General features: G+C 44.0%; 1 protein-coding gene across 1 annotated transcript; it reads right to left on the bottom strand.

Annotated features, from left to right (window-relative positions):
* Positions 1-2,922: 2,922 nt before the first annotated feature.
* LOC129342303 (ficolin-2-like) lies at positions 2,923-16,427 on the bottom strand. The gene is made up of 9 exons (XM_054998000.1): positions 16,343-16,427; positions 14,330-14,443; positions 10,860-10,913; positions 9,774-9,809; positions 8,512-8,547; positions 7,929-8,056; positions 4,412-4,541; positions 3,970-4,104; positions 2,923-3,176 (listed from the first exon to the last, which is right to left on the bottom strand). The coding sequence occupies exons 1-9, from the start codon at positions 16,425-16,427 to the stop codon at positions 2,923-2,925; spliced, it is 972 nt and encodes a 323-aa protein (XP_054853975.1).
* Positions 16,428-16,895: the final 468 nt, after the last annotated feature.

Below are 16,895 nucleotides of genomic sequence, written 5' to 3' on the forward strand. Positions count from 1 at the left end.
GCTGGAGAAGGGCATGTGAGTGGTGCACTAAGTATCAGCATTCCTGGTGGCCATAGGAGTGGCAGTCCTTGCTGCACCCCTTGGGGAAAGGGCATGCAGGCAGTGGAGGCAGCTGTGACTGCGGGTGGTGGGGAAGCCTGTGAGTGGGTGAAGGAAGGGTGCACAGGCATGTAGGAGGACAATAAGGGGAGCCAGGTAGTGGGCATAGGGGGCCCTGAGCACTCTCTCCACCTTCCCCCCCCAAAAAACTTTGAACTGGCCCAGGGTTGCACAGCTGGTTCCACCCACGGGAGGAGAGTCCATTCATCCCCCACCTTGGACTGGCAAATTTTCCATCACCAAGCCCCCCCTTCTCTGTTGTACTAATTGTGCCAATAGGAAGCGAACATACAATCTCATTCTTGTAGCAATTTCTGTTTCCCATAGGACAAGTGAGTTTTAGCACCATCACAACAGCTTTGACCATTGCAGCAGCTGTAGAGAGGATCAGCCCAAAGCAAAGGACTTCACTTATCTGTGATGCCCATTTTAGCTCCACTTATGGTTATTATGAGATTTACCTTCTGCATTTTTTTTGGTCTTTATTGCTATACTAAGTTTAGGCCTGTGGTGAGTTTGCCTCATATAGGAAAAGACATTTGCAGGGTTTATGTCTATAGCTAAAAGAACATAGTTGGTCAGGTGTCCCAGCCAAACCTGTCTAGAGTAAAATCTGTTTTGAACAGAAAACCTGTTGATTGCAGAAGTCTCTTAATATTTATTCTAGGGGGCAGAACAGGTTAGCAGGCCTTGGGTATGCAGACTGATAGAATACCACACAGACACTTGCATATTGGATGCAGAAAAGGATTCTGTTCTAACTGGCATTTTATCTACGCTTGGCCATAGTGGGAAAATATTGAGAATCTGAACATCTTTGGCTGAATAATCTGAAAAATAAAGTGGTGATCTCAGCAGGCACATCTGTATCAAAGAGCATAAGGTAAAATTAAGCTCAAGTCTTCTTTGTTACTTAGCGGTGCTGTTTTCTGCATATGGTTCTGATGGAAAGAAAGATCACGCACAAGCTGCAAAACTCAGGACTGCATCCAACGTTTAACTTGATCCTGGAAACACTTCTATTTTAAAGATTTTCAATGGCAAAATGTGCCCTCCAGAGTTCTGTCTTGCAGACATTAGTCGACGTAGTGCCTCTGTTAATTTTTGGATACAGAACAAGATGTAATTCTGAGAATTGTTTTAGGCACTCCCAAACACTGTTCCTTTGGGAGCTAAAAATAGCTTCTGGCCTATCCGAATGAGAATATGGCTTTTTTTCATTATTGGTTTAAAGTTCAAGGCATCAAGAAAGAGACACTCTTAAAATGTTGTTCGTAGGATCAAACATTTTTCACCTTGCAGAAAGGGAAAGTTGGTTGAAGAAGACAACTTTCTTGGTAAGTATTTTTAGCTTCTCCCTGAGGTACCTTCCGAATCTAAAACCAGCAAAGCTAGCTTCCTTTTTTTGTACTTTCTTTCAAACTTGGGGGCGGGGAGAGAAATTGCTGCCTGGTTCGGCTGCCAAAATGCTCGTGTGAAGGGGTTCAAAGGATACATACTTATTTGGTCTATTGACCAAATGTTGAAACAATAAATAACCATTCCAAGTATTGAAACAATAATAACTATTCCAAGCACTGAAACAGTATTAACCATTGTATTGTCGAAGGCTTTCACGGCCGGAGAACGATGGTTGTTGGGGGTTTTCCGGGCTGGATTGCCGTGGTCTTGGCTTTGTAGTTCCTGACGTTTCGCCAGCAGCTGTGGCTGGCATCTTCAGAGGTGTAGCACCAAAAGACAGAGATCTCTCAGTGTCACAGTGTGGAAAAGATGTAGGTCATTTGTATCTACTCAGGAGGGGTGGGGTTGAGCTGAGTCATTCTGTAAGAGTTTCCCAGGGTGTGGAATGCTAATGGCGGGAGGCTTCACTGTGTCCTGAGGCGGTTCTTTTGCATATGGATTGGTGCTTGATGTGCTAATCTTCTCTGCAGGGCTATTGTCGGGTGTGGAGTGTTTTGTTGGCCTGGTGTTTTTCAGAACTGGAGCCCATGCTCTGTTCATTCTTAAGGTTTCTTCTTTCCTGTTGAAGTTTTGCTTATGCTTGTGAATTTCAATGGCTTCCCTGTGCAGTCTGACAAAGTAGTTGGAAGTGTTGTCCAGTATGTATGAACATAGCCTAACTCAAACAGGGCACAGTATCTTATTCCAGGACACCAAAATACTGGACAACACTTCCAACTACTTTGTCAGACTGCACAGGGAAGCCATTGAAATTCACAAGCATAAGCAAAACTTCAACAGGAAAGAAGAAACCTTAAGAATGAACAGAGCATGGGCTCCAGTTCTGAAAAACACCAGGCCAACAAAACACTCCACACCCGACAATAGCCCTGCAGAGAAGATTAGCACATCAAGCACCAATCCATATGCAAAAGAACCGCCTCAGGACACAGTGAAGCCTCCCGCCATTAGCATTCCACACCCTGGGAAACTCTTACAGAATGACTCAGCTCAACCCCACCCCTCCTGAGTAGATACAAATGACCTACATCTTTTCCACACTGTGACACTGAGAGATCTCTGTCTTTTGGTGCTACACCTCTGAAGATGCCAGCCACAGCTGCTGGCGAAACGTCAGGAACTACAATGCCAAGACCACGGCAATACAGCCCGGAAAACCCCCAACAACCAAGTATTAACCATTCTTCTGCTATTACTAGCGTGATCTACCAGCAAATTCTTCTCCTTAAAGGGATTCTGCATTCCCTTATCTTGGCAGCCAAGCTGGAAACCATCCTTTACTGAAGTGTTAGCAATGAGCAATACATGCTCCATTGAGCCTCCAGCAAGAGATGGCTTCTGTATCCCTCCCTCTCTTTTCAACTAAGTCCGGGGCCTGAATTTCATTTCTGATCGCTTATAGGAATAGTAATATCCTTTGCCAGATCTCCAATTCACACCGTCAGCAAAGGAGCTATGTGTTCCAAGCCAGTACAGCCCATTGAGGTTGGAAGAGTGGCAGGGGGCACCATACCACCAGGCTCCCTTGTATTTGCTTGTGCATTTGTTATTGCCAGGATCCTGCTGCTTGTCTTTGGTGGAGAAAGGCATGCTGTTGTGGCCAGAGAATGAATCACCTGTGAAGAAGATATTCAGTTTTAAATTAAGGCAGACTACAGGCTGGGCCACAGACAGGACCATCACTTGACCACTGCAGAATCAAGCAAAGACGTGCATGCGTTTGTGAGCCTTTATGTGAGGCAGCACTAGGGTTGGATCCAACCAGCTTTTCTGCTGGCAAAAAAGGAAGGAAGGAAAGAGTTTTTCCCCTCTCCTGCCTTTGACCATCCGAGAAGCCTATGCTGGAGATCACGGGATGTGCATGGACAAAGAGCATGTAGATTGTGGGCTGTAGTATGGAGGGGATTTGGGTAAAATTCAGTGACAAAATAGGTTGGATCCAACACAGAGTACTCCCATACTGCTTCAGATGTAATGTTTTGCAATGCAGTCTGTTCATACATTGGGTTATGGAAGGTTGGTTTAGGTATACATGCTCTTCAATCAATGAATGCAACACCGAAGCATATACAGTGATATGTATAAAATCTGCTTATTCTAAATGGGAAATCTATTGCATCTATGGTGGTGGAATCAGGTCCAGCCCTAGACAAAGAGGTCTTGTCCAGGGCCCTTTAGAGATCATGTCTGTAAAACAAGACATACATTAAGAGAGGGAAACCAAGTTGTGCTGGAAGGTGGAATTGTTCATTATGGTATAAAGTGTGACAAGAGGGGATTAAAATGGCCTTTAACATACTTTATGGACAGCCCTACCCCTGCTCCTATTCTCCCAACATACCAATGCATTTTGTGTTTTTCTTCACTGGTCTCTGAAAAAGCCAAGACTACTACCTCCTGGCCACATACCTGCAGTGCCTCCAATGAACCTTCCAAGTGTAAGCCTGTACTGATCCAACTCTCCTGATACTTGGAAAGACTGGTATTTGGCGAAGGTGTGGTTGTTATCAAAATCAGCAAGATCAATGCGCAATTCATTTTCTCCTGTCCAAAACAGGGGGGAAATCTACTTTATGAGGCTGCAATATTAATCCGGTCAATTCTAGAGGCAGGCTGAGAATGGAATATGCTACCAGATACAATTCACCAGGAATAGACATGCATGGGATTTCAAAGAAGCACAGTTTGAGTATGTGCAGCTGTCTGTACTTTTTAACAGAGCTTGCTCAAGAGAGATTTCCAGTGAATTTTGCATGCAAGTTGTTGGGGGGGGGAAGACCCTTGGAGACTGTGGTGAAAAAGAAAACTGGTACCAGGATGGGAAGGAAATGGGGGAAGGTGTGCATTTTACCTAATGAGGTCAACAGGTGAATGTTGTCATTCCCTAGCCAGAATTCAGTGAGTTGGCTCCCAAATCCCTTCTTGTAAGAGTTCCAGTCCCGGAAAAAATCCACAGATCCATCAGTCCGTCTCTGGAAGACCTGCAAGGAAAAGGCAGCCCAGCTTCTCTGTTGGTTCTTTCCCTAGCCACAACATGAAATAATGTTTGCCTACAGAAAGAGTTTTGAGAATCCATCAGAACGTTCTCCTGCTAAAGTATGAACAGTAAATTCCATGGACACAATCCAGGAAAAACTGAAGCATTCCTAATCACTAAAGCATTCACTAATGAACAGAAGAGACAAGGGATGTACTTAACTCTCCCCATGAAATCAACAGGGCTCAAATCCTTTGCCAAAATCATGCCCAGTATGTTTATATGTTTTTTCCTCTTGAAATCTCTGATTCCAACATCATCCATAATTGTGGCTGGTTAGAAAGATCTCTAAAAGTTCACATTTTATAAGCAAAAGAAAGATTACTGAGGAGAAAAGATGGTCAAATAGCAGTGCGTATGTTTTGTGAGCAAAGCCCCCCTACATTCAAACCCTGCCAGCACTTAAAAAGAAGTTGGGAAGCAGGCAGCAGTTGCAAAAGACTTTTCTCTGCCTGAGGGACAAGCTAGAAATGACGAGTTACACTTGAATGGCAAGTGAACAGACTCACGTGTATTCCTCCCTGTTCACTTGCACTCCACTTGCACTCCACACAGGGAGGAATACATGTGAGTCTGTTCACTTGCCATTCAAGCGTAACTCGTCACTTCTAACTTGGCCCAGAGATCCAGGAGAGCTGCTCCCCTTAAAAGCAGATAACACTGAACAAGAGGAGGCAGTGGGCTGGCTCTGTATAAGGCAGCTGTTCAATGTTTTAAATTTTTTTATGGGAAGTATTTCCTTCATTGTAGTTTTGAAACTGTTGTTAAGAGTGACAGATACAAGGCAAATGGTAGAATCCAATGGAGTAAAGGAAAGCCCTTTTATATTCATTAATTCAAATATTATCCATTCAGCCTCATAAAAGTCCTCAGAGACTTTTCACAGAGTGATTAACTCCCAATAGTATCTCCAGCATATAAATGAAAGGATATAAATATATAGTGTTATATAGTTTTAAAGCAATTCACATGCATTATCTCAGCAAGCCTTTTAAGGTAGGCCAGTATTATTTTAACTAATCTATATATATAAAGACAAGTGTCCTGGCTGACTCATCAACGCCCATCCCAAACTCCTGGACCTAGAAACATGAAATTTAGGGAGAACATTCCTTTCATGATGTAAACACCCACTAAGAAGGGATTTTAAGAAATTCTCCCCCTAAGGGGGTGAAAAGAGGGAAAATGTGTTTTCCCAAAGGGATACGGCTTCCCTGCATGGCTGGCAAGCTACTGCCTGCTTCTGCCCCCGCCCACTACCAGTCTGGCCACTCTTCTCTGATTGGGCCAGCCTTTCAAGGTTATTTGCATATGCGGCTTGATTGATCCTCAACCCCCCCCCCCACATTCTGAATAGTATGCAGTTGCTGTTGGGAGTCATTGAATGTGTCCTCCTGAGGTAAAATACACCTCCCAGTCTAATCCTAAAAGTTCACTAGGGTTGCCAATCTCCCTGTGGATCCTGACTTTCCTGTGTGGCTGGCAGGCTCCTGCCTGTTTGCACCCTTCTCTCTCTGATTAGTCGGCTGTGGAACTCTGTGTTCTGAGATAAAAATAAGGTCAAGGAAACTGCAGAAAGTTGAAGAAAGGCAGTAACTGGATTTAAAGTAGTTAAATACCATAGCGAAGCATGGGTATCAAGCTAGTGCAGGTATAAGGGCTGAAAAACAGCAGCTTTCATAAGGTGCCATTCAGGGTAAATGAAATTTGAATGAGTAACTTTCAGCTCAAGGTTCACACTCTCAACCTCTATGATACATCATAATGTTACACGATAGAAACAACTGTAGGCAGTGCCTTCGGTTTCTCCCTAAGCCTCTTGCTTTTTTAATTTTTAAGTTAATTAAAAAAATAAAATACTGAAATACCTGGAGGCACTGTAGTGGGAAACGTAAACCATATTTGCATTAATTTCTTGTTAAATATATTTTACAGAAGCCTATTCCTGCTTACAGTTTGAGGTGTGTGAGGCTTTAATTTTATTTACTTTACTGGTGTCCCCAACCTTTCGAAGCCTGCAGACACCTTTGGAATTTTGAGAAGGGGTGGTAAGCTTCACCCCCAAAATGGCTTCCACAGGAAGTAGAGCCAATGGAATATCTTTCTTCTCGCACTTCCTGAGAAGAAGAAAAGACTGAATGGAACCACATACTGACTAAGGCAGAAGTCCCCAACTTTTTTGAGTGTGCAGGCACATTTGGAATTCTGACACTGTGGTGGGCACAGTCACAAAATGGCTGCCACAAAATAGCTCCTGTAGGAGGCGGAGCCAGGTACATAATTGCTGCTACATAATAAATGCCCAGTTCCCCAGGCTTGAAACTGGGGGATTGGGTAGTTGGGGAATGTGCACCGAGAGAACTCATCTTACACATCTGCACAGTGTACATGCACTCCTTATCACGCCAGGAATGACGTAATTCCCAGCACAATTCAAAAGCGACAGGTCCTGCATCGGACCAATTTTTTCAAAACTGGCCCCAGGTGCTAGACTGGGAGCTAATTTTTATCAAATTTGACCCATGCAGGACCTATCACTTCCACATCATGTTGAAGAAGTGCTCTGAAGTGGGAGAGAGCATGCTAAGGGGTTCCTGGGCCCGTTCCTATAATTCCCCCCACACACACACACACTAGCAGAGTGAGAAGTGGCAGAGGTCAACAGCTGGGAGCGGGGGATCCCAAGGTCCCAGGAGAGGAATAAGATCCTGAGCTATAGCTTATCTTGGGTTATGCAGTGAAGGTTCTTGTGCTGTGGAAACAGCTTCTGCCAAAGCAATGTTTTTAAAAATCTTCCCAGCCAATCAAAACTCCAACGGCCAATCAGAAGCCATGTTTGGCAAAAGCCCCAGCTGACCCTCATTCACTTTCTAAAAACACTTGGAGGTCGCCAGAAAAGGTGTCAGCGGGTACAATGGTGCCCACGGGCACCACGTTGGGGACCCCTAGACTAGGGAAAGCCCAGGTGCTTAACAGTCCTCCTGATCCTCCAGTGGAAAATCCTTCCATTTGAATGAGAATAGGTTGCCCACCTTCTGAAAAGCTTGGTGAGCACCAAGGGAAGTATTGGTGAGTTCCATGGCACTCTGATTTATACCCTGCCTTTCTCCTTAGTGGGGACCTAAATTGGCTTGCATTGTTCTACCCTCCTCCATCATATCCTCACAACAATCCTGTGAGGTAGGTTAGGCTGAGAATATGTGAATAGCCCAAGATCACTGAGCGAGTTTCCATGGCTAAGTGGGGATTTGAACCTCAGTCTCTCAATTTCAACACTCTAACTACTAAAAACTGAGGATATCTTTATTCCCCACTATCCAAGTAGACTTACAATCCAGCCACCTCCCTCCGTGTCCATGTCACACAGCACAGTCAGCGGCACACAGTCCCGGGGGTAGATGGTGTACCAGCCACTCAGGATCATCCCCTTGGCCAAGAGCTCTTTGCAGTTCTTTGCCCCTAGAGGGAAGACAAAGGCGATGTCTCAACAGTGATATCTTTGTATCTTGCAATCATATTGCATGTTACAGAATTTTACGCTATGGAACAGCCAGCAGAGTATAGGAACTACAGAAGCCCAGTTTTAGGAGCAGACATTTCACACACCATCTACTACTAATGAGCTTAGGGTCACATCAGATGTAACAGCTATGCCTTGTTCCCTGGGGAATCCCAGAAACTTTAATTCGATTAAATAGTTTAGGGATGTCTCAGGACCCTCATCAAACCACAATCTCCATGGTTCTTTGGGAGAAGCAATGCTACGAGCAAAGTTTATTTATGTTTGCGATGCAGATGTTTTTAAGAATATCAGTAAAACCTTATGGGAGTTCTGGAATCACCATACAATCCGCTTTCGTCACTGTACAAGATGTGGCTTCCTGAGTACAAGGATGGTCTGGAAAAACGCTTACCCTGTTTACAATGGAGGTCATTCAGCTCTTTCTCTCCTGCATGAAAGACACAACAGGAACAGGAGAGCAAGTCAGATTAGCAGTAAATAACTCATCTCCATGACAGTTTCCCAGCCTCTGATTCTCAGCCATTTGGCCCATTTAAGTCATAAAAGCACCTTGTGCACTTCAGAGCTTATGCAGGAGAATTTCCCAGCAGACTGAGCCCAATTGATTTTACTATACAGGCTGATGACCCACGCTTTTCCTTTCGACTAGAGCTGGTGTCTCGCCAAGTGGAACGCATTGTGATAGGCAACTCAGCATACCTTGGGCATTGGCTGGGGGTAGTGCTGCCTGTCTCAGTGTGTATTACTCTCTTGATAGTAAGTTGCTTCTCTATGGTGGGAACACCTGCTGATGACTCCGCCTCTTTGTTTTGTTTGGGAGATTCTTCTCTCGCCTCAGTGTATTTTTCAGGGCTCCAACCATGAAGGTCTCATCCACACATCCACTTGCAGCCTCAATGCTGTATTAGTCAGCTGTAGTTTAGAGCTAGTAATGCTTTAGACTAGGACTCTTTCTTTCTTCTGCAAGGGACTGCTTTGATCGGAATCTACCTCAATAAACTGTATCTCGTCTACAATTTGATTGTCTGAAGGATTAATTACTGCACGTTGGGAAAACACTTCTGACTGGGTAACTCTGCTACCAAATGAAATATAACTATTTCTAATAGAGAGAAGGCCACTCGGAATTTATGGCAGCCCAACAGGGACTCAACAAACTTCTACAGGTAACTACCAAAAGAGAAGGTATCACAGGTGGGTTTGTGGGCATTGATCTCCTGGCAAACCAAAAATACAAAGCTGATGGCTGTGCTCAGCTCATGGGTCACATGCTGTGCACGTCAGCCTCAGGTTAGTTAGCAAATTTATATCATAAAACAAAAAATAGTTGGGATCCATATTTTTAATATTCTACATGGCATTTTTATTTTTCTAAGTTCCTTTGTGAACTTTTAGACAAGAGCTTTGGAAAGAGTAGCCTTAAATGCATACATAATGTTGAATTTTAAACAGTGCCATCAACTCTTCCCTTAGAAATTTGATTAAAACCTACCAATAACATTCTTAGAACTTTTCCCCCCTGCATTTGCTGATACTTTCGAAAAAGATGTTTGCTAATATTACTGGTATTTGAAAGTTTCTGGGTTAAGTCACTTAATGTGTGTTTCAACTGGAAACCCTCATGAAAACAAAGAGGATCTATTTGCTACTTACCAATTTTTCCTGGTGGTCCTGCATCTCCTTTATTTCCTTAAAAAATGAAAGCAGGAACTCAGAACTGCAAACCTCTAGCAATCCAGATTCTTCCAACAGATGGAGCTCTCCTGCTAGGAAAGCTTCCATAGCTCCATTTCTCTAACATAACGGGAACCATGGTCTTACCTTTCATTCCACCACTGCCACGTGGACCTGTGTCACCCTTTTCTCCTGGTTAAAGGGAAGGAAAAAGAGGAAAAAAATAGCAATACTCTCCCAGGAGAATCAGATCAAGGGGCTCTGAGAAGGGCAACTATCCGAGGAGGGAAATGGGCTACTGAGTGATTTGTAGAAATCCATTCTGAGATACAAAGCCCTTTTTAAGAGTATATTATGAGTGGAATTAGCGTGCAATTTTGGATGCGTGGAACAGATTTTGGAACGAATTCTACAGATGCATAAAAGTGAACATTTTTTCAGAACATTAGAGGCTCACGAAAAGCACAAAAAATTGAGATTTCAAATGTATTTCAGGTGCCACTTGAATAATGAATTTACTAAAAAGGAATCTACTAAAAAGAAAAAAAATCAAGACTCTCCATCTCCTTCTCTCTGAAAGAGTTTTTCTTTGATGGCACTTTTCTCCTAGCCATCTACATGGCTCTTCTTTCAAATCCCTCCAAAGAATCCACTTTTCCCAAGATGCCTTTGGACCAACATTTTATCCACGTACCTAAATTATAATTGAGTCTAAGCCTGTGTAATCTAACTTGTTCACTTTTGCTGAGCAAGTTCATTCAATTTACTCTAGTTGGTTAACTCCTTGGGGAAGGGATCTATATTTTATTTATTTTGCTTATGATTCTCCTTACATACATTGATGGCACTGTACAATTTTGTTTTTTTGTTTTTTTCAAAGAAAACTCTGCTAATTGAATCATGGCTACATTCAAATAAACAGCTAAAACTTTAACTTGCATTTGTAGCATTTCTATTTCCACTATTTTCCTATGCATAGGAGAAGTAGAAGTATGCACCATCTCCTACCCTGTTTCCTCTTTATCTGTCCCTGTTTCCTCTTTATCCATATTGTTAGCATGTTACCTTTTGACCCAGCTGGTCCCATTTTTCCTGGGATTCCCCGAAGTCCCGTATTGCCTATAAAGAAGCAACATTTAAACATTACAGAGAGAAGGCAACGGAGGTAGAAATGGAAGCAGTGAAAGTCTTTAATGTAGAATTTAGGGGGTTGCCATACGACCAATTTAGGACAATTCTGATTCCCTTCTGCTTCTCTCAATCTCCAAATTTCCACATGAGGAAAGGAGGTGTAAGATGCAGAATCAACCTTTCCTGGCTTTTCCCTGATGTTTTCCCATGCGTACATAAGGAGACTTTTTTTTTGAAGCTGCTGTTGAGTCACTGCTGATGCGTTCTATGTGTGTGCAGAATTCTTAGTCCCTAACAGCATTCCCCTCGCCCTCTTCCTTTCCTTGGATGCTGATTGGTTGGCCACTGGTGGAAACCACTCTCTCTCTCTTTCCAGCACTGCACACACTCCCTATTTATTTTTTTTCTTAAGTGAGGGAAGGATTCTAATGCTGCGACATCCCTCAAAGGGTTGTGGAAACTACTCCCTCCCCAGCTCTGCACACACATCTTAATTTTTCCCCTCTCTTTGGTGTTAGGAGAAGCCTGAATCAAGCCCCAAGCAACTGAACATCCATTCCTCTCCTTTTTAATTAAGGGAGAGTATTGCAGTGCTGTGACATTCGTGCATTCTACCCGTTTAAGCACAACATCCATCCCATTCCCTGATGGCAATCCACATTCACCATTGATCAGTTTGTGGTCACCTCTCTGTCAGATCAAAATGTTCAAATGCTGCTGCCCAAAAAGCAGCATTCTCACTGGCCTCCTCACTTCACATGACTGTGTTCTGGGATGGGGAAAGCAGATTCTTGAGATGAGTCACTTCAGTTTCCAAAGCCTCTCCAGAATTTAAAAAAAAAAATGGTGGATACAAGATTGCCCAGGGATAGGGAGAAGGAGGGGAATGGTGGACATGTTGCAACATTGCGACGTGTGTGCTGAAATTAAAAAAAAATGACATTGGCTCCAGCCCCCACAAAAGGCAGCTTCAAACAGACACATCTCACCTCATCAGGAATAAGGAAGCAGACGCTAAATCGCCTCAAGGTTGTGCAGTACAGAATGACATGAGCCCAAGCTGATTCAGCGTCAATCGACATGAGTAGTCAGAAGAAGTGCCAGCTTAAAGTGAGCCATGCGGAAAATGCTTAGATACCTTGAAGAATTCAGAACTGATCTACGCAAATCTCACTTTTCAACTCCTCAAATTTTGACCAGTTTACCAAACTCTAGAGGAATAATGGCAACCAGGAGTTCTAACTTCTAACCAATTGTCTGGGCCTCTTCTTGCCCTGGGCCAAAGCTCACCTTCCTTGCTATTTCCAGGGGCTGTCCTGTTTCCAGGTGGAAATTTAAAAACCTGAACGTAAAATAAGCAATTCCCTCAAACCATTAGATCTTTTCTCCAAGCAGAAGTGTCTGCATATATTTTAGTACCTATGCTTTGTTAGTGTTAAACATCAGAACCAACAAGCAATGTCACCACAGCATTGTGTACCAATTGCAATCTTGGAACTACCTTCAAAAGCAAGCAGCCCCATGAAGAGAGCATTGCAGAAATATAATTTGCATGAGATGAGTGCATGAATAACCAGGGTCAAATCCTCTCTCTCCAAGAAGGGACACAAGTGGCAACATCAGTTAAAGGCAGGGCTTTTTTTCAGCTTGAACGTGGTGGAACAGAGTTCTGGAACCTCTTGAAAATGGTCACATGGCTGGTGGCCCCACCCCCTGATCTCCAGACAGAGGAAAGTTTAGATTGCCCTCCGCGCCACAGCGCAGAGGGCAATCTAAACTCCCCTCTGTCTGGAGATCAGGAGGCGGAGCACCAGCCATGTGACCATTTTCTCCAAGGGCAACCCACTGAGTTCCACTACCTCTTTTCCCAGAAAAAAGGCCTCGTTAAAGGTACTGCTCACAAGAGTAATCTCCCTCCACCCCTTCAGCACCCCTTCAGCTCAGTCACAGTAGTTAAATTGGGGGGCTTAAGTACGGTAAGGCCAGCCAAAAGCTTGAAAAATCCACCAATCGGAATCTTAGAAGGACAGAGCTGGGTGGGTCATATGGGTGAAGCTTGGAGAGCTACCATTTTGTGGGACAGCATCTTGCACTGTTTTGGGGTTTTATTGGTTTTTTTAATTAGATATTTTCCTAAGCTCTCATGCTTTAGTGGAAGCTTTTGTAGCACACAATTGAAACAGCTGTTTCCTGGGAAATTCTTAAGTGGGGCAAGCAACTGCCTCAAATGGGGCAGTGCATACATACTCTGGCAATAGCTCTGGGTAGGGTTCCCAACTCAAGGGAGACTTGGGGGGCAGTGCCTGAGGAAGGTAAAGTTTAGCGAAGATGTGACGTCACTTCCAAGTGATGCTCTAGGGTTGCCAGGTCCCCTTACCCTCCAGACAGGAGGTGGGGGGACCAGCACTTACCGTCTCTATCTTCCCACGCGTATGTGATGATGTCACTTGCAGGAATGACATCATCATTCAGGCCCCGGAAGGTCTCCTGCAATTGCCAGGGAGTGACTTCATCACACTGGGAGCTCAATGAGGAGGCCTGTTCCCCCACCTTTCCCCTCCTCTGGCCAGGTGAGTGGTGGCAGGAGGTGGAAGCTGAGAGCGAGGGATTCCCCGCCCCCACCAGGGACTGGCAACCCTATATCTAGGCTGCCTCCCCTAGTCTTAGGCCATAGAGCCTAAGGGAAATTGCTAGAGTGTCACTATGTGGAGGCCACTTTTTCTCCTGTTTCTCAGTTTCTGGGGGACAGAAAATTGGGGCTGCGACTGCGAGGCTGGTAATTTCCCACCCCAGCTGCGTAAAGTCACATCACCTTTGCTCTGGCTGCATGAAAGTGAAGGCAAGTGTTCTTTCATACTGCACCAGTGCTTGAAAGAGGGAGAGGCCTTGTAGACAATATTTTTTAAAAGTACATTTCAGCTTATGTATAATGCAGAAAAATCTTTTCTCCACTACATTGTTTGCTTCGCACACAATTTGCTGGTGATAAAATACCATTCACAAAACAAAACTTGTATTTCCAGTGAAGAGCAAATGTCTCCCTTCCTGCCCACCCCACAATTTCAGACATATAGTTATGTTATACAAAGCATGAATTCAGCAAGGATTATTTCCTTTGAGAAAGTGAAACTCCCTGTATAATGAAATAAAGTATTGGTTGTGAAGCCTATTAAATACACTCACATGCACAATATAGCTCACTGGTGATTTTCTCAAGTTTCTAGCTCTTGTGACACCATTGAAAATCCAGGTGTACTCATAATTTCCAAGTTGGTTTTGATCACTATGTTTCTAAACACAGCACCTGCATTCCATAGGAGCTGGCAATGATAGCATGGCTTTGGGATCAGAATCAGTCCTGGAACTGTACTTCTTTCAAATTTGGCATCTATGTAATTACATACCTCTTGCACCATCAGTGCCTGGGTCTCCTTTGGGCCCTGTTGCACCAGGAATCCCTGGACATCCTCGGAGGATGGCCAGCTTCTCATTACCATTCAGGCCCACAATATTCACATCTGCAGATAAATGGTGATATTAATGATATTGACTTTGTATGGTCCCAATATGGCTTGGGACTATGGTTGCCAGGTCCCTATACCCTCCCACCAGGGGGGCCTGGCACTTGTGCTGGTGGCAAGGTCTTCTTTGCACACACGCAAAGTGTGCGCGCAGTCTGGTGCTTGTGTGATGACATCACTTCCGGAAATGACATCATCGCATTGTGAGTGCTCTGCATGGGGCCAACCTGGCCTGTTTGGGGCCCAAACTGGCCCCAAACAAAGCGTAGTAACATTCTCACGGCTGGCACAATGACATCACTTCCAGAAGTAATGTCACTGCGCCTGTTGGGAGCACATGCTCCTGAGGTACCTGCCGGTGGCGGGCAACCTCCAGGAGCTTGCTACCTCCCGCTGACCACTGGCAGGTTGATGGGCAAGGTGGCAAACCCCCGGGAGTTTTCCGCCACTAGTGAGCACTTAGGAACCCTACTTGGGACCAGCATACCTTAAAGACCACGTTTTCCCATGTGAACCTATCCATTCACTCCGGTCATCATCGGAGGCCCTGCTTCAGCTGCTCCTGCCATCTCAGGCTGGACAGGTGGCAGTCCGAGAAAGGGCCTTCTCAATCATGGCAACAAAACTTTGCAACTCCCTCCCAGAGAGAATTGTCTGCCTCCCTGTATGACTGTCTCTCTATACAAGATACACATGCACTGCTATGAAGACAGAGAACACTTGAATGTCACACAGAAAGTAAGAGCCAAGCTACAAGTGGCGCCTAACACAGGTTGGACACTTGTCAGCTTCCCTCAAGTTTTGATGGGAAATGTAGGCATCCTGGTCTTACAGCTTGGCTCTCCATTTAATTGAAGTTTACAGAAACCCACACACACACACCCAGTGGAGGGGAAGGGGGGCGCCCGGCGAGAGCCTGACGCCTGCAGTCCCCTTCCTACTGCATGTTCTCCCTCCCATAGACTGCCGCTCTATAAAGTTCAATTAAATGGAGAGCCAAACTGCAAGACTAGGATGCCTACATTTCCCATCAAAACTTGAGGGAAGCTGACAAGTGTCCAACCTGTCAGGTGTCACTTGTAGCTTCGCTCTCAGTCACTTGAGCTTCTGCATGTAAGATGTCTTGTGTAGAGAGACTTACACTGTCTTCCACCATTGAGTGAAAACTTTTTTTGTTTTGTCTGGCATCCTCTCAATAACTGTTATTGTCCTCCTTCCTGTTTTTTGTGTCTTTTGTGCTGTCTGTGTGTGTTTATTTAATTGTTTTTATACTATTATACTATTTTGAATGTAAATTGTTTTAAATTGTCGGTTTAAATTGGTTTTAATGTTTTTTTGCTTGTTGCCTTGGGGATTCTATTTTGGGTAGAAACGTTTGCCATGAAAAACAACCGCCTGACAAGCAGCATATTCAAGAGCAAAACATGGATTTCTCACCAGGTCGAGATGTCATAAAGCAAGACTATTGAATGGGATTTTCGTTCCTTACATAACACAAGGTTCCGCTCTTATAGGAAAAATAAGTTGAACAACCTTCCTTGTATATGTAAAAACAAAAGTTATTCAAGAAGTGCCTAGAAGGCTATAATAAAGCTGGTGGCATGGTGAACTACCAAGGGAGGGGCACGTAGCCCCCTCTATCATTCCTTGGAGGCGTAGACTCTGGGTTTACAGCTGGCATTCTTGCAGCTTAATTTTGCATGCAAAACTGTCAGTTGATATTCTTTTTCACACAAACTTTCTTAAAACTGTCCAGATGTGGATTCAAAGATGTTGTACATCTGATCCTCTTTTGAACAGGTGCCAAATTTCCTTTTGGTCTCAGCCAAACATCAGATCACATCTCCAAAGCTGCAGAGGCAGACATGGCCTCACATGACCCTGTTTGCCACTCACCTGGGCAGGTGTCAGCTACTGTTCCAGAAGAGATCGTCACCAGACACAGTAGAGAAATTAGGATTTGTTCAGCATCCTTCTGCATCGCTGCAGCTCAAATGACTCAACGGTTTCTTCTTTTCTTGAGTTTTTAAAATGCTGAGAACAAGAATTACAACACCTTGGATGTCTGCTTCTCCTTATATACATACACACCTCTTTTGGTCAAACAACATGTGACAGATAGTTGTGTAATTTTTCTCCTGATTTTTTTAAACAAAAAATATTTTGGGTGGAGGGGTGAGATTAGGGAACTCCTGTAAATTTCCCCCCACTGGGCAAAAAGAAAAGAGAGGGGGGATTTAGTATAGACAAATGACAGAAAAGAAAAGAATTGAGCAGTTCTATGCACGCCCCACCAACTCCCGTTTCTGCTTTTCATTTAAAGTTCATTTATTTTTAAAATTCTACATCTACAGCATTCTCCTGATCTAATAATACACAGCATACAACAGCTGGAGTCCACTTTGCCAGACAATACCTCGAACAAAACTTTAAATGCTTATTTCAATTT

This window comes from Eublepharis macularius, chromosome 14, assembly GCF_028583425.1.
Source record: "Eublepharis macularius isolate TG4126 chromosome 14, MPM_Emac_v1.0, whole genome shotgun sequence".
NCBI classification, from domain to species: domain Eukaryota; kingdom Metazoa; phylum Chordata; class Lepidosauria; order Squamata; family Eublepharidae; genus Eublepharis; species Eublepharis macularius.